Source organism: Lutjanus erythropterus, chromosome 20 (assembly GCF_056507025.1).
Source record: "Lutjanus erythropterus isolate fLutEry1 chromosome 20, fLutEry1.hap2, whole genome shotgun sequence".
Lineage (NCBI taxonomy): Eukaryota > Metazoa > Chordata > Actinopteri > Lutjaniformes > Lutjanidae > Lutjanus > Lutjanus erythropterus.
Window position 1 is genome coordinate 34,032,203 of NC_139336.1, and position 24,465 is coordinate 34,056,667.

Genomic DNA, 24,465 nt, shown 5'->3' on the forward strand with positions numbered 1-24,465 from the left:
AACAGTTGCCAAAACCTAAATTTTAGAAATTGGTTGATACTGATGGGAAATGAGTGAGAATTTAAAAACGTTGCATAGATGTGATATGAGTGCTTTCATTGTTGCAAAAAGTCAGTTTAGGTGAAAAAACTGGTGCATGAGACGCTGCTGGGAAGCATCATCGTCCTGTTTCACAGACAGTACATTACGTTAAATTGGTTCAGTGTATAGATTCGCATATTCGCTGAGACCTGATCGAAAATAGAGGCATTTCTGATCAGAATATCAATGAATCTGTCCATTATTTTCTCCATTAATAATTTTTTCCCACAAAAAAGAAAAAAGAAAAGTAAGAAACTAGTGACATTTACAGTTTCCAGGAGCCCACAGTCGCATCTGTGAGTCTTTGCTCTAATGAGCCGTGAAAAACTCAAAGATGTTCAATTTACTGTTAAATAAGACAAAGCAAAACAGCAAATTATGTCATTTAAGAAGCCAAAACCAGTGAAAGTTTCACATTTTTTGTTTAAAAAAACACCTGACTTGAATTTAGAAGTAGCTGCAGATTAATTGATTAATTCATAGGATATTAGCTGCAGCTGCTAATTCACACTGCTGATTTTTGGTTTCTTTTGTTTTGACTCAAAAACCAAATATTTGAAATGATTTCTGTGAAATTGAAGTGATTTGGTAAGATTAGAAGTTGCTCGGATATATTTCTTTTTTTATTGTTGTTTGAGTTTCTCAAAACTCCAACAGAGGTCAGAATCAGTCCAGATAATGAGACTTGGTTTGAAAAGTTCTGCATTTGTTCCTTTAAATGTTTTTCAGTGTAACGTTGAGCTGATCTGATTAAACACTAGCTGTCCAGTTCCTCCTCTCTCGTCTGTTTGAAGCTTTACTCAGATGCATGTCAGTTAATCGTGTACAGTTAAAGATCTCCACAGTCAGAGACACGAGGCCGGCCTCTGGAGTCGCCACATGGCTGATGATGATGATGATGAGTAGTTTTTGTATTATCCTCCCTCTTCCTCCTCTTCCTCCTCCTCCTTCCTCTCTCTGTACTAGTAAAAGTCTGGATCCTCTGATTTCCCTGCATCTCACTGGCAGTGAAGGGGTCGTGTCCACACCTGTGTCCGCCTTACTCCAGAGCGCCTGCGCCGCCGGAGCGTCCACGTCGTCTGCTTTTGGGTGTTTTTAAAAAAGAAAAGAGTTAAAAAAACAAACAAACAAAACAAACAAACAAAAACAAAGGTTGTAAAGTGTCATCAGCCTTGTGTACAGTGGAATGCTTTTCAACAACAACAACAACAACAACAATTACAGGATAACAGACTAAAAATGTACAAAAATGTTTATTCAAGTGTTTGCTTTTACTTTTCGTAAATTCAATATAATAAATAAGTTAATGGCTGCTGCTCGGACGTCTCATCTTTCATTTATCAGCTGATTTTTAGACTCCAGGTTTCTGAAAAACACTATAGTTAAAACAGAACAGTTAAGAAAAACATCTTTTTAGACACTTTACTAAGTTACAGATTACATTTGAAATCAACTAAGATTACTTCTTTGCAATTAACACACCAGTAACCCCAAATGACAAAATGAACACTTGATTCTTTTGCAGATTTTGGGTAATTTAGTCATTTTCCAGTGTGTGGTTTAGAAAATATCTTTGCACTTTGTCATCAAGGCTGCTGCAGATGGTTTGAACACATTTATTCTTTAATTTCAGAAAGTTTTGGACATTTTGAGGAGAGTTTGACTGTTACACTACAGTAGAAGTATCATGGCTTCGCAGCAGAGCTGCAACTGATGATTACTGTCATCATCAATTAATCTGTTGATTATTTTCTTGGTTAATTGATTAGTAGTTTGGTCCATAAAAATGTCAGAAAATTGTGAAAAATGTGGATCAGAATCCTCAAATGTCTTATTTTGTCCACAGCTCACAAATATTCACTTTGCTGTCAGTTGATTTTCAAAGTATTTTGTCATTTTATAGACCAGCCAATTAATCGATTAATCAAGAAAGTAATATATATATATAAGTTCATATATACGTAAATAAATAAATGTGAAAAAAGCAAATGTATGTAAATGCATTTAAAAACACTAAAATGATGATAGAAAGACACAATTAAACAATTAGTTAAAAAACAAAACAGTAAAATAGTAATAAAAGGAGGAAATCTGGCTGTAATACAATGATGGAAGAACATGAATAAATATAAATAATGAAGTTGTGTTTTCTTGTTCAGTGGAATCAGAGACATGAGATTTTATTCACAGTCATGCAGTTTGTTTCTTCACCATCAGATGTCAGTCTAACCTTAAAGTGACTCATGAACATCCTGCAGTTTTATTTCTCTCTTCATGTTCACTGTAACAGCAAAAAAGAAAACTTTATTGTCTCTCACAGAGTGACAAAAAAAAAAATCATCTTAGGGTCAGGGCTCACAGCACAACATAAAAACACACATCCAGAAGGAAGACAAAAGCAAAAATTAAAGTACAAAATGAATTATAAGCAAGAGACATTAAAAATGTCAAAAAGAATAAATAAAAATAAAGACATGTCAGTGAGAATACATAAAATAAAAATGTGTAAGACAGGAACAATTAAACAATTAATTAAAAACAGAACACAATAAACAGTAATATAAAATAAAATAATATAAGGAGGAAGTATGAATGTAACAGTAATAATAACAACAATAATAATAATAATAATAATAATAATGATAATATAGGAATTATACAGGAAATATGGCAGTAATGAAATGATGCAAACAACATAAAAATAAACCTATGAGAGACTCATAAAACTGAAGTTGCATTAAAACACAAACAGTTTCATAAATAAATAAATCAGAGCAGATGTGCAAAGCTGCATTAAAAACACAGTAGAGTCTGACTTTGTTTAAAATGAATATTGCAGCGAGAGCGAAGGAGTTTTTGTTAGGTCACACACACACACACACACACACACACACACACACACACACACACACACACACACACACACACTTTTTACTACACCACTCATTTACAGACGATGTTTCTGAGTTATTTTAATTATTTTTGTCTGGTTCTGGTTTAGTTTTCAGACTTTTGTGATCCCGGCGAGGCGACATGATTAAAGTGAGTGAACAGAAATAGAGAATAAGCTCCTGTTTGTTCGACACTAAAGAACTAATCCAGGATCACTGACAGTAAGAAGAACAAACAACATTAATCCTCTGAGCCTTTACGTTCTTATTTCTACATGTCCGTCTCTGCTCACACACACACACACACACACACACACACACACACACACACACACACACACACTAACAATGTTGTTCTCCAGTTTTGGTGTTTTAAGCTTCGACTCTCGGATTTACTCAACAGCTGAAGCAGAGAAGCGAACAGACTCACCGAGCACAAAGAAAAGTTTCTCTAAAGTTTGTAACACAACAAAACCCAACTGATAAAACACTGCAGTGAAACCTACGCTCACATTCAGCGTCCATTAGTACCAAACATGTTAACCACAAACACTCCATTAATCTCATTTATGTTGAGTTATTATCTCATGGATTGTTTGCACTTTTCACACACTCCAACACAAACACACACACCAGGATATAAATACAGTGGCTCAGACTGGAGTTGCACCAATGAGGAAGAATTTATTCAAAGATTAGTTCTAATCAGAGTTTAGCAAAACTTGACTTTGACTTAAATTTTAGTTAAGCAGAGTTTAAATCAGTGTGGAGATGCTTTTTTATCCAAAATGATTATCCAAAATTTGATAGCTAGCTAAAGTTAACTAAACGTAACATTGTTTGATAGCTAGCTACAAAGTTAACACAACTTTAGACTGTTGTTAGTTTGCTAAAAACATTCAAAACCAAAGTTTCTTTGGTGTTCTGATAGAAAATATTGATTTATTGGTTAGCTATATAATTTAGAATGGATGTGTTACTTTCATATGCAAGAAAAATTAATATATGAATGATAAAATACTCTCATGAGCCCCTCATGTCTCTACATCCATCTCGAATCCATGATGAACCAGAACAATCCTGATTTTTCAGTCAAAACTATCCTAACAGTTTTTTGACAAAAATAAAGAATAAACAGTAACATTTGATCTGGATTTGGGGAAGGACTGATTACCAAATCTGGATCCCAGTTTTGTAGGATCTGGATCACAACTCTTAGTTTTGAAATACATAAATAAATAAATTTGAGATTTAATCCCATCCAGGTAATTCTGATCTAGATTAAAAGTTTTGAAATACGTCCCCTGGCTGTCGAACGACACCTCGGCCAGACCGAGTCTGTCTCAGCCGGTTCACGGTCCCCTGTCAGTTACCTGGGCTGCATCCTAGACGGGAACAGAGGGGGAGTTTTTATGGCTTTAAAGGTTTTGGACGAGGTAAATGTGAGAATCAGGACGGCTCGTCTGAAACTCTGCACTCACATCTGTGCACCTTTACAACCCTGACAGGATCCTAGATGGAAGAGCCTCTAGTTATGTTGAGAATTGTTCAGGAGGTAAAGACAGTGAAATGAAAAATACATTCTGATCCTGCCTCCATATGTTGATAGTTTATTTATCTCCTGCTGAGATTATTTCAGTGTCTTCTTCTGTGTGAGAAAATTCAGTTAAAGTTGTAATACAGCCGACTTATTATTCCAGCTTTAAGTTACATAATGTCTCTCAGAGTCCTCGGACTAACGCAGTCAGTGTCCCTGTGGACGGTCTGTAATGTGTTGGAATAGTTTAAATTCTCCTCTCTTGTTGTTTGGGTAGATTTACTCCCAGAATGCTCTTGTCCTCCACTTGTTCAGCTGGAGATTGAAAGTCCCAGTGAGGCTCTTGGCTCAGCAGAATGAAAACCTTGGTTTACGCCGCCGCGGCAGGATGGGGCCTCATTTATCTGAGAGGATACTGCTGCCCTGCACACACACACACACACACACACACACACACACACACACACACACACACACACACGTTTCCCCACAGTGCTGCTGGATTTCAAGGGCACATTTCAAGAGAAAAGATAAGAGAGCATCGTTGATGCGTGTCATTGTGCCAAACCACATCTCCAGGATCAAGTCAGCACACTGTTAAATAATGACAGAGAGGAACTGATTAATTGACTTCCTTGGCGTCGGCTCCCCACCTGCTGACTTCCTGCGTTCAGATCTTCACCTCATCCGTTTGCGGCCCACAGTTATCTCCCAGGGATGCTGATACTTATCTGATAACTAATTCATAATTCATGGGGATGATTTCCATAAAATAACTGTGCCAAGTTAATTTTTTATTAGGAAAATAAAATAAAACTCACAAATAAATAAAATAATAAATAAATAAAACCTCTCAAAACACAAACAAGTGAAAAGCTGACAGTCTATTCTTACTTAAAGCAGATCCTACCTGCTTCAAAGCGTCTACATATAAAGCTGCAGAAGGTAAAACGCCTAGAAAAACAGCTGATTGTTGAGTCTCTTCTCCAGGAGAAAAGATATCAAAGTTGTTCGACAGTTTACTGAGGCAGCCGACCCGTCGATAAGCCCCGCCCTCCTTAGTTACTGTTGCTACACCTGCCAAGCTTTACATTCTCACCACAATTATGCAGTTTACGTGATAACGGTGGCAGATTTACGATAAAAACTGGGAGTAATTGTTCAAACACGAAGTCTGTGGTTCTTTATAGCGCTTAAATCATGCTTGAAAAGTTTGAGGCCTGAAACCGACCTGAACCCGACCCTCATTAACAACCCGATTACAGCCCGACGTTTTCCTTAACAAGCGTCACTCTATGTACCAAACACGAAGAGTTTTCAGCGACGGGACATGAAAATAGGGGATCTTGGACATTATATCATCATCAGATTCTTTTTTTAGTCCCTAAAATCGGTATCAGCATCGGCCCCAAAAATCCAGGCTCCGTACAATACTGATACTCTCAGCTCTAAAAATTAGTCCAACACATTTGATGAGTGGAACACTCCTTCAGTGTGTGTGTGAGTTTCACAAATAGCAGCTGTGTGTGTGTGTGTGTGTGTGTGTGTGTGTGTGCCATCACAGGTAACCAAGGAAACGGGGGACGGGGCAGGGGAGACGGGAGAGACGGCGGTGCTTCCCGTTTTTTTTTTTTTTTACTGTTATCTCTCGTCTCTTCTCCTGTCAGACTGCAGCACTGTTTAACTCTTCGTCTGATTCTCACGTCGGGAGATAAAAATCCTCGAGCGTCGCTGCGTGAAACGTCGTCCGCTCGTCTCTGCGTTCCCTCTTTTTATAAATCAAAGTCATGCTAATGTATGCAAAGTGAGTCACCCAGGCGGAAGCCCAGCAAATCCCTCTGCAGTTCACACACACACACACACACACACACACACACACACACACACACACACACACACACACACACACACACACACACTCGGTGTAGTTGTGTACAGTGTTAGATTGTCTGCACTCTGACAAATAAATGTGCTAACTAGAACCATAAAGGGTTTTATCTAGAACACCCAGAACCTTTTTATTTTCTAAGCATTTTACCTAGAACCCATCTAGGAGCTTCTACCCAGAACTGTTTCAATTTCCAAGGGTGTTATCTAGAACCCACCAGGGGGGTTCTACCAAGAACTTTTTTATATACCAAATGTTTAATCTTGAATAGACTCAGAAGGTTCTATGAAGGACCTTTTTGGGACACAGTCAGGGGGTTCTACCCAGAACCCTTTTATGGTACAATAAAAGATGAAAGAATTTTCCACAAACCAAAATTTTCCAAATCAGTTTTCTGGATAAAAAAAGGGTTCTTAATGGATTTAAACATGATTTACTTTCACTTCAGTGCATTCACACAATAACTGTTTCAATACAACTTTGAGGGGTTTCTAAAACTCTGAAGAAGAAAAGTAAATTATCTCAACCAAAGATCAGTAGTTGGTAAAACTTTGTTTGAGTTGGGCTCGAAACTCAAAAATCTATTGTAATATGTTGAAAATATTTTTCCACTTTTTTGTTTTTACAGTAGAGACCAATTATAAATGAAAATTAAGAAACAAACAAACCTTTATTCATTTTCATATAAATTTTTTGCCAAAACCACAAGGAGCCACTGGAGAGGAGCCACATGAGGCTCCTGCATTAGCATTAGCTTCGATTAGCTAGCTATACATATGAAATCTGATAGTGAGAGTTTAACCTTACTGTCATTTTACTGCACAGAACATAAGAGCTGCTGGTCTGTTTCTGCCTCGATCTGTTAGTTTGTTTGTTTCATTGTGTGACTTTAGAGTTTTAAATGGTTTATTCAGATTCATGAAAGTCACCCAACAACGGTTTCCTGTCAATAAAGTCTGTCAGTGAGTAAAGTGGTAAAAATATTATAAATACATCGTACACTTAAACTGATATTGATTTTTTAAGTGTCTAAAACATGTTGCTGCTGAGTCTGTCCAAGCAGGACATCACTCCTGCACCGGTACTCCTGCTGCTTCTCCAAATTACTGCAGTTCATTCACTGACTAATGATAAATACCTCATACAACCCCACTTCTAATAATCCCAACTACCCCTTCAACATTCCCCTGTTTTCTTTCGCCTTTGCGTTGTGCCCGTTGATTCGGAGCCCGGGCTGCTCGGGGCCCTTGTCAGTACGACTCTTGCTGCAGGTTTTCACGGCGATCTGCAAGACGTGGCCCGCTGATTTTTCATGCTTCACCAGAGCTTTTGGCAAATCGTAGAGGTCACAGTTTCCCCGTTTCACCCACACACTGTCTCTACTGAGGAGACGTGGACAGAAAAGGACAGAAAAAAAAAGAGCTCGCACATCTGGCTGCAGCCGCTCAGTCAGTCCTGCTTTTTGCCACCAGCCGGAAAGGTTTGTGTTAACACTGTAGTTGAGGGGGTGTGCATAAGAAAGTCATACACACGAAGGAGTCTTTATAACTGTAAATGTTTGTATATTGTGGAACTACGTAGTGGGAGCTGGATCTGGGAGTTGCTGTTAGGTAAAGAAGAGTGTGAGGAGAGTCCAGAGAGAAGGAAAGGTGTTTCTGTGTTCTCGCTGTGATTTATAGAAAAAAAAGTCTTCAAAATTGCTGCTTTGTTTTTTGAAGGCAGTCGGAGAAATAAAGGGCCACTGGGTCATTTTTGTGGTCCCACGTATCCCTGCTGTCATGGCAATACCTCACTCTGATTGGCTGTCTTATGTTAAAGAACGGGAAGAATTGGGAGGGCCAATTATACAAATTTGTGATTGTGATTGTTTAAAAAGTTGTTCAATCCAACGAAGAAGATGATTTTAATGTTTTCTCATGATGTATCTTCAGCCCCCGCCTGAGTACACCTGAGTCTGAGCAGTGACACAGCAGGGTTAATCACACTGACAGGTAATTCAATCTGTGTGCGATGAAGAAACAGGAAGCCAGTTTACAGCCGGAGGCCTGGATTCAATCAGCATCAACGACCTGAGGCCACTTCACGACTCGCTGAGCTCAGTGGGATTTCTAATGTACACAGATGTGAGGTGGTGGTCACAGAGGACCACAGGCACATGACACCAACTCATGACTCGTTACACACACACACACACACACACACACACACACACACACACACACACACACACACACACACACACACACACACACACACACACACACACACACACACACACACACACACACACAGCTAATTAGATGGTAATGTTGGACTGTTTTAATGGAAAACAACAGACCACCAGCAGGCTCCATCCTGAATGATGCTGTCATGTTTAAAGCCCCACTGGGTCTGGATTTATGTCTCTAATGGAGGTGGAGGATTTTTACATCGCCAGCTGTAGTCAGCGATTTTAATTTAGTCCCACCTGGAGCTCGTGATAATTAACGCCACAATGACCTCTTATTTTTCTGTAAACTGGCTTCTCCTGCCGTCATTTACATCCTGTCCGGGGCGACGTCCTTTATAACATCACATTAACACAACTTAATGACTCTGTTCACTGATCTGGTTGAAACTTTTCCCTCCGATGTCCTCCAGCTGCTCAGCCTCCGAGACCCACAGGGAATACAGTACCAAGGTGATTTATGGAGTTTCCTCAGAGCTTTACGTGTTGCTTAAGTAGTTTTTTAGGAGCTGAAGTACATAACATCTCAAATCATCCAGAAATGCTCAACATATGTTATATATTTTTATACAAGGAAAAAATAACAAGATGCCACAAGATGAAAAAGACGTAACAAATATGTAACAAGAACAAAAAGTCATAAAAGACAAAACAGACAGACAGTCTAGTTGAGGTTTGTTATAATTTAACAACAGGAGGACCCAAATGCAGACGACACCAGGAACCAAAAGGATTTAAAGAAATGAAACAAAGAAACAAAGGCTGACACTGAAGCAGGGAGGTAAAATCCAAAGACCAACAAAACAGAAACACAAAAAGGCAAACTCAAAAAACAGTCAGGGAGAAAAAACACGGCAGAAACTCGGGGGGAAGACACAAGGGACACAGGCTGACAGACGTAGAAAAACACATAAACTGACAAAGACAGAGAGAAACACAGGGACTAAATAGACTGAACTAATGAGACACAGGTGGGCAAACAGGTGAAACACATGACAATCACAAAGGGGAAGTAAAAACAACAAAGACACACGAGGGAGAACCAAGACTACAAAATAAAACAGGAAGTGTCCAACAAATCCAAAACCGTGACAAGGTTGAGGTTCAGTTAGTCAGTGGAAAGACGACTTTTTACGTTTGTACTTTGAGGACATTTCAGAGCCTGAACTTTTTCACTTTTACTGCAGTAAACAAGTTGAATCAGAACTTTTAACTTTTAACTTTTACCAGAATTGTTTGTACAAAAGTACCTGTACTTCTGCTGTGAGTATTTTTTGCCTCTTCTGAGGTTATGTGAGTGAAACACTGGCCTTCATGCAGTCTGTGTTGAGAACTGCATGGATTTAAAATAGAAGTGTATCTGACAGACAGCTGACTTCAGAGTCGAGCACATCTGGAGCTTCAACAGTTTCTTCTGGAAACGATAAGAAAGATCATCAAATATCCTCCAGGCTGAAAACTGCACAGAAAATACTAAATTAAAAACAACCTGATCACCAGCTCGGGTTTTTTTCTTTGTTTGTTTTTTACACCATATTGAAGAATAAAAGGTTACAGTTTCGTTCTGGCCTTGAGAGCTGCTACTTTGACAAAATAATCTGGAGCTTTCAGACAAATCTTTCAGCCAGTCTGTGGTATAATACCCGACTTCAGCACGGTTCAGTTACAGATGTGTTACCTGGAAAGAGCTCTTTTATCCAGTTGTTACCCTGTAAAACCCGACCAGACACAGACTTATGTCACTCGGTGTCCATCTGCTGCTGCAGCCCTCAGGAGACCTCTGGATGGATTTAGTAACTCCCATTATTATTATTTTGTTGTTCTCTATCGTCTTTACTTAATCATGCTCTAAGTTTTGGGATTGCTGTTGCTGTAATTTGGGGACGGATATAAAAAGGAATCATGTTGTTGCCATGAATTCAGTTTGATAGCTGTGGGCTACAACTTTCGTTTTGTTTTTCTTAGCTTATTCCTGCAAACTGTCTCCATTAAAACTGTGCTGGATTAGCTGTTCTCATCTCTTTTTTGCAGCGTAACCGTGTATGTACAGACATCTATCTGTGGATTTCTGGAAAACTTAAAACCCTGATGATTCTCAGGCAGGTTCTGCAGTAATAAGGAGAGTCTTTTTTTCCTCTGGTTTGATTTCTAAGTGGATTTATGGACATTTATTCAGGATGGACATCAGGGATAATGATCTCCTCTGGAAGTGTGAGTCACTCTGGATCTAAATATATATATATACATATCAGGTCTGTGTGTTCAGAGTGGACTGAGTTTTGACTCACAGGATGATGAATTTTGACGCAAATTGCAGAAATCGGCTGCTGAGGGTTTTCAAGCACCTTAATCACCACCATTAGCTGCGAGTCACTGCTGCAGCAGACAAAATTTAGAGTGTGTCTTTAAATATCTAACTTACCTTGTAGAGTTCCAGTTATAGTTTGTGAATAATTTGTTCTCTTCCTTTACTGAACGAAGACACAGACGTCTTCAGTGTTCACACCTGCTTTAATGACATGGTCACAATGAACTGACAAACTTGACAGAGAATTCAGCAAAGAAGAAAATGCTCAAAACTCACTGTTACATTAGTTACAGATACAGTCCCTGATGGTGTCTGCTGTCCCAGATTTTCCTCCCAGCTTAAACAGGATCAATTTAACCAAAAGTAAAAGTTAAATTGGAAAAATGAATGTGAAAGTGGGACATAAACAACACACACCGTAACGACAGAACGGGTCATTTATAACCGGTGAAGAGAACCAGCGACAGGCGTACTGGGTGTTAAATACATCACGTGGTTAATGATGTGAAACAGCTGCAGTTTGTTTCAGTCTGCAGGAACCAAACGTTCCTTATTAGGTTTAAGAAAATATGGTTTGGATTAATATAAATACATTAAGTAAGTCATGCACAGAACATAACTTAAAACTTTAAAGAAGTCAGCGCTGATGTTTGGTTTCATGTGGGACATGAACGCTGTTCTCCTGGTTAAAAGTCCTGCGTTTGTCTGACCCGTCCCTTCACCTCGACCCTCCACCTACGAGGACTGTCTTACTCTTTATACCGCTTCAGTCATAATTACTCCGCCCACTAGAGGTCAAATAACATTTGACATGTGCTGCCTGATTACATCAAATAAATTTAACAGTTACTGTCAAATAACGTCAAATAAATTTTTGGATTTCATTAGTTATTTGTTGCTGAGTCAGGAAGGTGTGTAGGCAGCTCCGACCCTGATCACTACTGCAAACATCATGAGCCTGTCCCCATCCAGCAGACCAAGACGTTTTGATGACGTTAAAGATGTAAATTCTTTAATGGGAGATGGAAAAGCTCAAATATAGATGCTCAAATTAAAATAATAAAATCTTAAAAGAAATTTTGGGCTGGAAACAAAACAAAAACTTATACAAGAAAATTGTAATGCGAAAGTGAACTTTAAGATAAAACAAATGTTTGTTGTTTCAGAGCCTCAGTTCTGAGCTGGGAGGAGATTTAGAGACGCCACTGAACACTTTAACAAAAGAATCAGAGCTTGTATCTTGAAAATGACTCTGGTAGATGTTGTCTGTGATTTTTAAATTTAAATCGTCATATTCAGTCTGATAACTGTGGAAGCTCATTTCTGTCGACGTGATAAAAAAAAGATCCTGTAAGTCATAATAATGAGAGACTTTCTCATCATGATGACTTCATATCTCAAAATAATGACAAATTTTATCATCATGATGACTTAGTATCTCAAAGTCATGTGTTAGTCTAGCTATCGTATTATTTCAAGATACTAACTCATTATTTCTAGATACTACACCATCATTTTATGGTACTAAGTCATCATTTTATGGTACTAAGTCATCATTTTATGGTACTAAGTCATCATTTTATGGTACTAAGTCATCATTTTATGGTACCAAGTCATCATTTTCCAGTACTAAGTCATCATTTTATGGTATCAAGTCATCATTTTATGGTACTAAGTCATCATTTTCCAGTACTAAGTCATCATTTTGTGGTACTGAGTCATTCTTTCAAAGAGGTTTTTCATTATTTTAAAATAATAATTCATAACTTTGTCATACTAAGTCATTATTTTGATAATGTTTCTCATTGTAATGACTCACGGGATCTTTTGTTTCTGTCACATCGGCAGATGTGTACTTCCACAGCTAACTGCTACAAAACTGGCTGAGTCATCAGTATTTGGAACATTCCTACAAAGTGTCATCTCATTCAGAAAAGTAAGGCTGAGTGGCATCAATAATAAGTAAATCCCTCACAGACTTTATCGTATTATTAACTCAGCCACTGAAAACAGGAGAAAATCCATTCAAGTGGTTTGTAATGAAAACTTTCACAGTAAATGAGTTATAGAACACAGTAAATGTTAAGCAGCCTCGTTTAGTTCCACTGTATTTAAGTCAAGCACTGATAATCTCCACCACACTAAGGCATGCTTATCAACAGTGTTCACTATCATAATGATCAATTACACTTTCAAAAGTTACACAGAAAACACATGTATGTCACCGAGCTGGTTCCATTTTCTAACTGTTTAAACGTCTCTCAGGTTCTTCTTTCATGATACTGTTGGAGTTTTCTTCTTCGTCCTCGTCTCACTCCAACATTGTCCATATTTTGCTGTCAGTACACAGATGACCTCTCGCTAAATCCTGTCCCCAAACAGCAATTCTCCAAAAATAGCTTAGCAATTGTTTCATAACTTGTCTTAAAAAAAGATCTTTCCAAAAACCAAAAACACACACAAAAAATGAAAGATTCTAATTAAAATATGTGTTTATTTGCTTTAATGTAAGCTGTTAAGGCTAACAGTTAGCAGTTAGCAGGGTGGAACCAGTCCAGGATGCTATCATATCAGAGTTTAAGATAACTTATAGCCTAATGTTAACTTCTCACTTCTGGTAATTGCATTAAAAATCATAAAAGCAGCGCACATTTGTGAACAAAATGTGTCAGTATCATAAACTTCTGTTCACTGCAGAGTTTATTTTCTGCACGAATACAAAATCAAACTGAAACATCAAAGGAAACAACCTCCAGACCTTTAAAACATCAATATGATCAATACTTTCCTGAAAAAGCTGTTGTATCAATCTGAGACTCGTTGTCTGCCCTCTGGTGGATTACCAGTGAACTGCAGGCAACAGCTGCCCTGTGAGGGCAAAATCCAACATGGCCGCCTTCACGTACTGTAATAATACTGTTTTTGGACAAAATCTGAGCTAATTTAAAAAAGAAGTTACAGTAAGAAGTAATATTGTTACTAATATTTCATTATGTTTTGAAATAACATTTAATTACTTAATATTTAGTCAATTATTTTATTGTAAAATGGTGTTAAAAATGTGTGTATTAAATACAATACAGCAGGTATAAAAGGTAATTTATTCTAATGAATTTAATGATGCGTTCTGCATTATTCCACCACAATCACAAATACACTGTTGAATAAATTACTTTACTACTGCAGTGTCATATTCAGATAAATTGAGAGTAGAAATTGAGATACTTACACACGTGTTTTATATATGCAAGCTGCTAAAGCCTTGGATGTTACAAATAGTTAACAGCAAATGAGCACAAATAATGATATTTTTCACTAAAATAATTGCCTGGCTGTCATAATTGTTGTTGTTATATTAAGCAATTCAGATTTATATTGATTATAGTTTTTGACAACCACAAGGTGAAAAAGAAAAAAGAACCAAACCAGTGAATGTATAAAATTTACAAAAATCAATTTTTATTAAATGTTTGTTTTTGTTTCTAAAATAAAAACTATTGTGATCAATAAAATTTCATAAATGCCTGACATATCAAATATGATACAAAACAAATAATATATATAAATTCTATACAATTTTTCTTCCAATAAACACTTTTTCTGGCAGTTATTTCAGCTGACAGAAACCCGATGGTCACCAGCTAAATGAGAAGCTGCTTTGTGTGCTTTTGTCTGAAATCATGGATCCACTGTTTCAAAAATTACTATGAATTTTGACAATAATGCTGTTGACATTATTGTTAGGGTTGGGTTTAAACTGAGCATGTGCACAGCTCAGCAGTCATAGCAACAGTTGCTATGTGGAGTTGGGGTTTAGCGAGCGGTCAGTTCTACAGTACAAGCCCTCCTGCGTCCTCTCCGTGTCCCTCAGCAGAGTGCATTGACAGGATTGTGCCTCTCGTGTTCTCTGGACTTGAAGCTACATCAGCCAGCCTCCACCCACGCCCTCTGCTGCCCCTGATCGGTCAGCTGGGGTGCAGCGAGCTGGCAGGGAAAGTTCTGGAAGTGAAGTAAAGTTGAAGTAGTATCGACTGGCTCAGAGGTCTGAGACGGTCTGTTCCAGCTGTCGGACGCTCACAGGCCGATTGCCCGGAGCCACACGTCAGACACAGTTTGGTGGAGCTCGTCATTAGGTGTGAGCTGGTATTGTTTTCGCTGGTATCGCTGAGCTGATCTCGGGTCTGGGCGAGGGGACGCACACTGACCCCATCCTGTTGAGCGAGGTCGCCTTCGTCATGCCCTCGCTGCCCACGGTGGACAGCGGGAAGCTCTCGTAGCTCTCTGCCGCCCGGTTGCCGCACTGGCAGCGCTGCAGCGTCGTCTTCAGCTCCCTCTGGAAGTTGCTGTTGAGGAAGCCGTACACCACGGGGTTGATGCACGTGGACGCCATCGCCGTCAGGTGGCAGGCGGAGAAGATGGCGTCGTGCTGGCAGTCGGGCAGCGCCTGGTGGTGCCAGTCGAACAGCGTGTTGAAGACGTTGAGCGGCAGCCAACAGAGAGCGAAGGCTACGACGATGGCTAACAGCATGACGTTAATCCTCTGGGCTCCCCGAGTCCTCCTGCTGCGCTCCAGCATGTCCCTGCACGACACAGCAGGACGCCGATTGTCAGACAATCCACCGTGAAATATCACACCAAACCTCAGGCACAGAGAGCTGATGGACTGCACAAACAGAAGACCCTAAAATACTGTCACAACACAAACATGCTGTCACACAATGGATGGGGGAGGGGGGGGGGGTAACTAACTACAAATACTTCATTACTGTACTTCGATAGAGTTTTCAGGTATCTGTAATTTACTTGAGTTTATTTTCTGACAACTTTTTCTCCCTATATTTGAACACAAATATCTGAAAAGTGAAAACGTGTATCAAGACAAAAAACACACAACAAGACGTGAAAGCCAAGAAACTAAATGAAAGGTTGATCAAGATGAAAAAGACGTTACACAACTAAATGATGTAATAAGATGTGTAAACAATGTATAAGATGCATCAAGACAAAAAATAGATAACACAAAAAAGATTAACAAGATAAAAAAATAAAGTAAGATACAAGAATTCAAATGATTAAAAACAAAGTAAAAGATGTAACAGAACAAAAAACTTTGTTAAAGACAAACACAAAAGAAGGCATAAGTAAAAAAATAAAACCTGACAAGATAAAAATTTTCGTAACAAGGCGGAACAGACAAGAGAGGAAGACTCGACCACAAAGAAAAGGTGAGTTCAGTTCATTTCGTCTGCTGTTCTCCAAACTGGAGGTGTGCTGAGCGCCATCTACTGCAGGTAACACACTGACTATGGATGTGAATACGACATAAAACCACACTTTAAATTATCTGAAATACCCCTTTAAGAAAGTAAAAGTGCAGCTGTGTGACCTGCGTCGTCTGAGGCGGAGGAAGATCCGGAGGTAGCAGAGCAGCACCAGCAGGAGGGGAAGGCAGTACTGGAAGAGCAGCAGCGACGTGGTGTAGGCGAGACGATGCTTATCTGACGGCCACAGCTCCATACAGATCAGATGATCCCTGAGACGAGACACACACACACACACACACACACACACACACACACACACACACACACACACACACAGACTGCTGAAGGCTTTCAGAACTCAAAGAATCTCTCCTTCACCATTTCTTTCGTTCCTCTTTCTGAAGAAGTTTTATAACATACTGTAATATATTTCTATATACTGTTGGAATATGCAGAGATGGCAAAAGTTCACACATTCTTCACCCAAGTAGAAGACTCTGGTGAAAGATTCAACTTGTTTACTGCAGTAAAAGTGAAAAAGTTCAGCCTCTGAAATGTCCTAAAAGTAAAAAGTCGTCCTCTGACATTTCTACTGACTGTTTCTGTGCAAAAACAACTGAACCTCAACTTTTCTCCATCAGAGTCTCCCTCTTTGTTCATACGGCATCACCTGGAAACAAAACTTCAGCAGTAGTACATGAGCCAACCAACACACCCCGCAGCACTTTATGCAACTACGAGCCAACCGTGAACGCTTAAATAACAATAATAATAACTCAGTTTCATTTCAAAAAGCTCTGCAGACTCGTGGATAATGATGAGTTTCAGTGGTGCTGATGCCGCAGCACAGACGCTTTTCTCCACTGATGGAAACACAACAGCAGACAACCTGATACTTAACCAGTCAATTCCTCTTTCATTTCATTTTATTCTCATACAGACTGGTAAGGTAAGGTAAAATAAAATATAATAATATAAAATGGAACTTTACTTATTCTGAAGGAAGTCCTCATGCCAGAAAGTAAATGCAAAAACCTGATGCCTAATAGAAAAACAACAGCGGTAAGATTTGATAACATGATTTCAAAAATCATTTTAAATAAAGAGTTTAATCAAGATCAAATGGAGGCAGACGGCAAACCGGATATCATTTCAGTGGACGAGAGCAGGATGGAATTTACAATTTGATGGAATTTTTTGGTGGAAATTTATATTTTGGAAGGAATTTATGTTCTGGAGGGATTTTTTTTTTTTTGGGGTGGGAATTTGTGCTTTGGATTGAATTAATTCTGGAAGGAATTTACATTTTGATGAAAACTTTAATCTTCAAATTTATATTTTGGAGAGAATTTATGTTTTGAAGGGAACTTAAATTTTAGAGAGACTTTACATTTCAGAGGAATTTAACATAAATGTTAAGTTTGAAATAGAATGTTAAATAGAAAGCTGCATTTTAGCCGTGTGCATAAAATATATAAACAGCCTTGAAATCATTTTATTTAACACATTTTATTCTATTCTTTCTGAATAAAAAAAGCCATAGCAAAATATCATCATATACGTTATGTGTTGCCGTCCTGGCAGTGCGTCAGGCTGTTGGTTTGGCACACAGTGAATGCAGTCAGCTCCCTTTTCAAGTTATTCAGTCAAGAACGAGGTTTGGATTGAGAATCTATTTTGAGATTCCCACAGATTTCCACCCATCATGGATTCACAGTAAGAAGCCGGGCCAGTGTCCTTCACACTCACGTTAATAGGAACATTATTTAAGGCTGATGATTTTAAAATTCATCAGTGATGGCCTTGTAACGTGTGAAATGAAGCTCTAAGGATAATTTACATAAAATTAAAATGTGTGAATGACAAAAAGACGTCACTTTAACAGACAGGTGAGGCCAGGAGTGTTCAGTATTCCACGGCTGCAGAAACACTTCCTCTCAGGTGCAGCGATGTGTAACAGCACAGCTATGATTATTAAACCCTGTAAGAAACGGAGGAGTGACGGAGAGTAAACAAAGAATTCATTGTTCTTTCTCAGTCGGCTGCAGAGAAACACTGGAGGGATTAAAGCAGCGGGGTAATACACTAAACATGTAATTATCATTCACACGTCTGCTCATGTGTGTGTTTTCCTGTCCGGGGAAATGACTTTGTAGTGTTTGTACAGTTAAAAGAAACATACACAGTCTGGATAATTAGATTTTTAAATTACTTTGCTCTCCCATCCTGCATTTCTCCAGGTGTTTGTTTGTATTTGCCTGGCAACAAGAGGAATGTTCTTATTTCTTTCTTTTTGTTTTATTGCATTTATTATTTATCACTGTGTTAATTATGAGCCACTCTGGGTCTTAGAACATCTTCACGCCTTGATGGTGGAAGGCAAATTGTAAAATTAGGGGTTCACTGACAGTTTCCTAACCGGTGTGACGCTCTGCAGATTATAAAACAAGAATAGAAATCAACCTTTCTTGAGACCTGGGGGAAAAAAAGAAGCTTTAAACCATTCCGTTTTTGGTGAATATATATTCTTTCAGAATGTATATATATGAAATATATGTAATTTATTAAACAGCTTTGGTTTGCTTTAATGTTTTTAATTTCTAAAGCTGCTCTGTGCCAAAAAACAGCCTTGTTCCAAACAAGAATTCACAACTTCAGACGGTTTAAAAATGTTTTAAAAGTCTTCAAAAATCTCAAACTAAGAATACCTTCTGATAACAGAGGTGAAAATATGTGCTCTTATAATTATCTTTGTTTTAAAATACATTTTTTATAAAGAGTTGCGTTCACAGATTTTCGTCAGCTCTCTCAGATTTCTTACAAAAACATGATTTAATCAGGCATAAGAAGGGTCAGCCATACCATGAGGACCCCTGTCTCAGGGAAGAATTATGGTTTAAAAATGTGTATTTTGATTTACATCAAGAGACTCTGAGACACTTTAAAAAATAAAATGGCTGCTCACTACGACGACACTGTGAAATGAAAAAATTAATCACTAAGAGGCCGGTCCGTTACAAGTTTAACAGATTATTTATATATGTTTTTCAGCATAACTGAAGAGTAAAAGTTGAAAAACCCCATCAAAATATGATTTCATTCCAGTTCTTAAGAATGAGTGAAATGTTTTTATTATTCGAATAACAAGAACTTCATAGATGTGCCTTGATATTTTGGCTTATGCTTTGATTTGTCTTTGGCAGTTTAAAAAAGAAAAACACACGCAGTAAAATGTGACACTGGACTATAAATAAAATGTGACTTTACTTATTGATAAAGTTTTTGAATCCTGAATCCAAAGGGAAAATTGGCTTCACAATAACAAGCAGCCTGAACTGGTGGAAAAGCAATTTCATGCCAAAACGAGCACCAAAATTGCACAGTTGCATAATGACAGCCTCAGATGTTTCACTTTGGCACAGACATTTTAGTTTGGAGCCAGAAAATTGCCAAAGAGGCACAGAAGGAAAAAAAAATGGACTACTTCTTCAGGAAAATTGCAGAAGACGACTGCTGGCAAGAAAACAGGCCCACGGGGAAATGTGCATCTCCTCGCATCTTTCTGTTGACGTCATATCTGTAAAACTCACCCTGTGATCTGTCTGAACTCACAGTGAAGTCTGGTCTCACCAGGAAGCGGTTCAGAGAAATTCATCTGAAATATTTGCTTCTAGAAGGTTGATGATGTGGTCACGACTCACAGGGACGGGGAGCTAAAGGCTAACAATCGAGACGACCTGGAACAAATTAGTGCCAGTTGGTCCTAATAGCCCTCCAAGGTTCTTTCCATTTTTTTTCTTTCTCAGATTATTTTCATCTCTTTCCATTCAGTTTTACTGAAGAGGGAAAAAAGCTCTCAGGACCGGCGAGCTTTCAAACAAGCTAAAGGTCAGCGCTGTCAAGATGCTTCCTGACTGGTCAACACACTGATCTCACAACTCGCTCTAAAGTTGTCAGATACCACCGGTTTGTCACACTCCTCAGCCTTTCATACAAATGCACAAGGTACTCTTCAGTGTGTGTGACATTCTGGGTTTTTCACTTTCAATTTATTTGTGTAAGGCCAAATCATAAAAGAGTTATCTTCGTTTACCTTCAGTCAGAGCAGGTCTCAACTGTAACCTTCATAACTGTTCCTATTAAGAGCAAACACTGTGGTGATGGTAAGGAGGAAAAACGTCCTTTACTTCCTTTGTTTTCAAGGAACTTCAATACCCATGTGGATCAGGTGAGATATTATAAAGACAGAGAAAGTCTGCATCTGGAGCAGCTGGATGGTTCGACACAAGACACAAGACTTTCACACAGGAGGCCGGGATTCGTGTCCTGTGTAACACCAAAAGTCAATGTTCTCGTTAAGTTACACAACGAGTAACGTAACGTAACGTAACGTAACGTAACAATGTTATGTAAGGTAGTTAAATGTATAGTAAGGTAACATATGGTAACATAACGTAAGGTAATGCAACATAACAACTGCATTTTCTTCAGGGCTTTTCTAGTCCCACGACCAACATGTCACATTCAAGTTGGAGATCAGTAACTTGCATAAAGATACTTCAACATGCAGTCTGGGGGAGTCAGGTATTGAACCTCTGGCCTTCTGATTACGAGACGACACCACTCTTCCACTGAGCCACAGCCTGTAGTGTGAGGTGATTGAACACAAACCTGTACACACCTGGATCTCAGATATCTGAGCTCACCTGAAGGGGTTGGCAGGCAGGCTGATGTTCTGGAAGGGGTCATTGGTGAGGATGTTGAAGGAGAGGAAGGGCAGAGAGATGAAGCAGGCAACCAACCACGTGAGCCCCACAGCCAGGTAGGAGTGGCCGGCGGCGGGTGACCAGCCGGTGGGATGGAGGATCAGCTGGTGACGCTCCAGAGCGATGAGCACCAAGGAGAAGACGGAGACTGTGACCGACATGCACTGAACGAAGGGGGTCACCTGACAGAGACGGGTAAGAAAAACAACAGCATCAACAAGGATTTATTTTTAAACACGATTAAATCATGGCTTAATTTAAATTATGTAAAAAAAAATAGCATAAAATTAAGAAAGCTGTAATTTAAACTTCTCTTTAAACCTCGGGTTATATTTGACTCTAAACCTAAATTAAATTAAATTCTGTTGCACCACAACTTTAGACTCCAGTTTAAAACGTGATCGACAATTAACTTTAAACTTAAACTTGAGGAAGTTTAACTTTTGAAAATAGCTGCCTTTTTGAGATGGGTTGAGCAAAAATAATTAAGTTCCTCAAAGAAAGTTAAAGGACCGACTCAACTCAGCTGAGTTTTATTATTCATCTCTTCATTCTTTCACTACAGTTGGTTTGTTTCTCAAAGGAGGAGAAATTAGAGCTTCTCTGCTGAGTCATCACGAGGCTAAATAGGCTAACTATTGTTTTAACTAGCTTGGAAACAATGCAATGTTTTGTTAACTTTTCAGCAAGCTAACAAACAATACAATTACTATTGCAACTACACATCATCAGTAGGGTAAAACCGTCTCACGACGGTCTAACCCAGCTCACGTTCCCTGTTAGATAGCTAGTAAATAATGTAACATGTTAACTTTTTAGCTAACTAGCAAACGATGTAGGGAGCAAGCATTTCCATACTGATTAAACTCTATTTAAGTTTGGTTTACATCAATTAAATTGGATTTACTAAAGAGATTGTGTTTTTTATTGTGCAACAGAACTCTACTTAACTTTAAATCAGGTTTTACTCATTTTAAACCTAGTTTATCTAAACTCTGATTAGAAATAATCCTAGATTAAATTGATCTTTGTTGTTTGTGCAACCCAGTCTCAGCATTGTGTGTGTGTGTGTGTGTGTGTGTGTGTGTGTTCCCCTGACCTTACACAGGGCCTCTCCCAGCACCCAGCGGTCCATCAGTGTGTATATGACTGTAACAGGAAGACACACCACACACATGAGGATGTCAGAGCATGACAGGTTGGCGATCAGGATGTTGGTGACGTTGCGCAACTCTTGTTGCCGGGCAATGATGAACACCAGGCCTGCGTTGCCCAGCAACCCAATTGCTATGACGGCACTGTAGGCTACGATCAAGAAGGTGGCCCCGCCCACCGAGGGCGGGCATTGAGAGGTGTTTGCCCAATCAGAGGCCTCCCAGACGCTGAGGAGGCTGCTGTCGTTGGACATGGCAGGGAGAGGAGAGGAGAGGGGAGGGACGGGGTGATGTGACGAGGGGACAGAGTGTCAGGGGTGAAGGTTTGACCAGACCAAAGCCCCCGAGGCTGCAACTGAACTTCTCTTCCCCAAAAACTGAGCGTGTCCAGGCAGATCAGAGCAGAGAGGACAGGACAAGGAGGACAGGGAGACAGGAGAGCAGCAGCTGCTGTCTTCAGTACTGAGCTGTGAGGAGTTTGTGATGCAGACGAGGGATTGTGACTGAGAAGAAGGTGATTCAAATATAGATGTTGTCCTCTTTTTCCTTCTCTGTCGGCATCCCGGTGGATCAGCTCAGCAGCAGCGTTTCCCTGAAAACAGAGGACAGAAAACAGAACAACACTGAGAACAAGACGGGGAGGTGAGCTGAGACCGTCAGAGGTGAAGAAGACAAACGAAACTCAAGTGTGGAGGAAAGATGATAAGAAAAGTGGCACTGAAATGAAGGAAAAATGAATAAAACTTATTTTTTCTCTGGCCTGTACTGTTCTTTATCCATCTAGATAGTTTGCTGTGAGTTTTAGAGTTTTGGAGATATGTGCCGTCTGTCCAGTATAATGGGACTAAAAGCACCAAAAAACACAATTGATAAACTCAAAACCAGTGTCTCTTTTCATAAACCATGACCCTGTAACTCAAGATAATCCACAGATCTTATTGTGAGTATTTCATGTAGGAACAACCTTTTTTCTACTCAGACTCAGTACTGATACCAGGACTGCAAAGTGCCTAAGATGCAACATAAAAACAGTCAACAGTTTTCTATTATTGTTACATTATTTCAGCCAACAAGTTTTTCTCAGAAGAGGAGAAATGAGACTCGTTGTCAGCAGCACAAACCAAATGCCGTTTAATCTCATTATATCTCGGCCAATATCTCCAGAACTCTGCAACTCCTACCAAAAAAATCTAGATGGATAAACAGCACAGAGAAGAGTGATATGTATTTTTGATTTTGTGGTGAGCTGTTCCTTTAACATCTCCTGTTCTTTCTCTTTTTTCTCTGCTGAACTTTGTCACCCGCCAACGCTCATTAACATAATCTATTGTCTCTTTAATGTCACATTATGCAGTCCAGACCTCCAGGGACAGACTCAACATTTGTGGATCTTATGTTAAGACTTCATTAGAGTGTTGCATCTTCAATAGAAAATCTGAAACCAACCTCAAGAGACAATTAGACCCACGTCAGAGCCACTGAACATTTGTCCAAGAAGTTAGAAATCCTTAATTGAGACACCATTACATTTGTGTTAGTGTAAAAAACTAAAAAATCTGCCTAACTCAACAATATGCTGATGGTTGACTCCCTGAGGACGGAAATAAAACAAAGAAACAAACAATAAATTCTCTAATATTGCTGTTGATTCAGTATTTCTCCTTAGCTAATTCTTTTTATGCCTGATTAAATCATGCTTTTTGTAAAAAATCGGACATTTTCTTTAAAAACTATATTCTAAATCAAAGACAGTTTTATCAGTCTGTATTTGTTTTAACACATTTTTAAATTATTTTAAGTAGTTAATTCTTGTCTGTGACCATTTTTTCTGGCACAGAGCAAGTTTAGAAATTAAAAAAATTAAAGCAAAGCAAAACATTTCATAAATTACACATATTGCATATATATAACGCCTCAAAGAATACATTTTCACAAAAAATGGAATTAGTGTTGGTATTCATAATTTTAGAATAATTCCTTTCACATAAATATGCACACACAAAACCACACACATGTGCAATAAGTGTACATACAATCATGTAAAAATAAAAAATGTCACGCTCTCATGAATAAACAATTAAAGGTAGACGCATGTTAATAAGAAACACATGCTGCTCTCCTCTCTAACACTGATCTGAGACATGAAGGCAAAGTGACTTTGGGCTCTGAGTGAACTGTTTGATTAAGATGCAGCTTATTAACAGATATCTCATCCTGCAGGCACAATACACACATCCACTGATTACAACATTCATCAAACCCTCGCTCTCATTAGCATATACATACATGCACATGGATACAATCAGCTGACAGCCTCCCTCTCTCTCTCTCTCTCTCTCTCTCTCTGGA

General features: G+C 38.9%; 1 protein-coding gene across 1 annotated transcript in view; it reads right to left on the reverse strand.

Moving 5' to 3' along the window:
* Positions 1–13,678: 13,678 nt before the first annotated feature.
* The window catches only part of LOC146308828 (neuropeptide Y receptor type 1-like), a 35,006-nt gene continuing 24,219 nt past the window's right edge, over positions 13,679–24,465 (reverse strand). Inside the window, exons 2-5 of the mRNA XM_084745747.1 lie at positions 22,062–22,708; positions 20,903–21,144; positions 16,319–16,465; positions 13,679–15,512 (exon numbers count right to left, since the gene is read on the reverse strand). Of these exons, the coding sequence (XP_084601873.1) occupies positions 15,062–15,512; positions 16,319–16,465; positions 20,903–21,144; positions 22,062–22,370 (1,149 nt within the window). The 5' untranslated portion in view covers positions 22,371–22,708 and the 3' untranslated portion in view covers positions 13,679–15,061. The remainder of the gene's footprint in view (positions 15,513–16,318; positions 16,466–20,902; positions 21,145–22,061; positions 22,709–24,465) is intronic.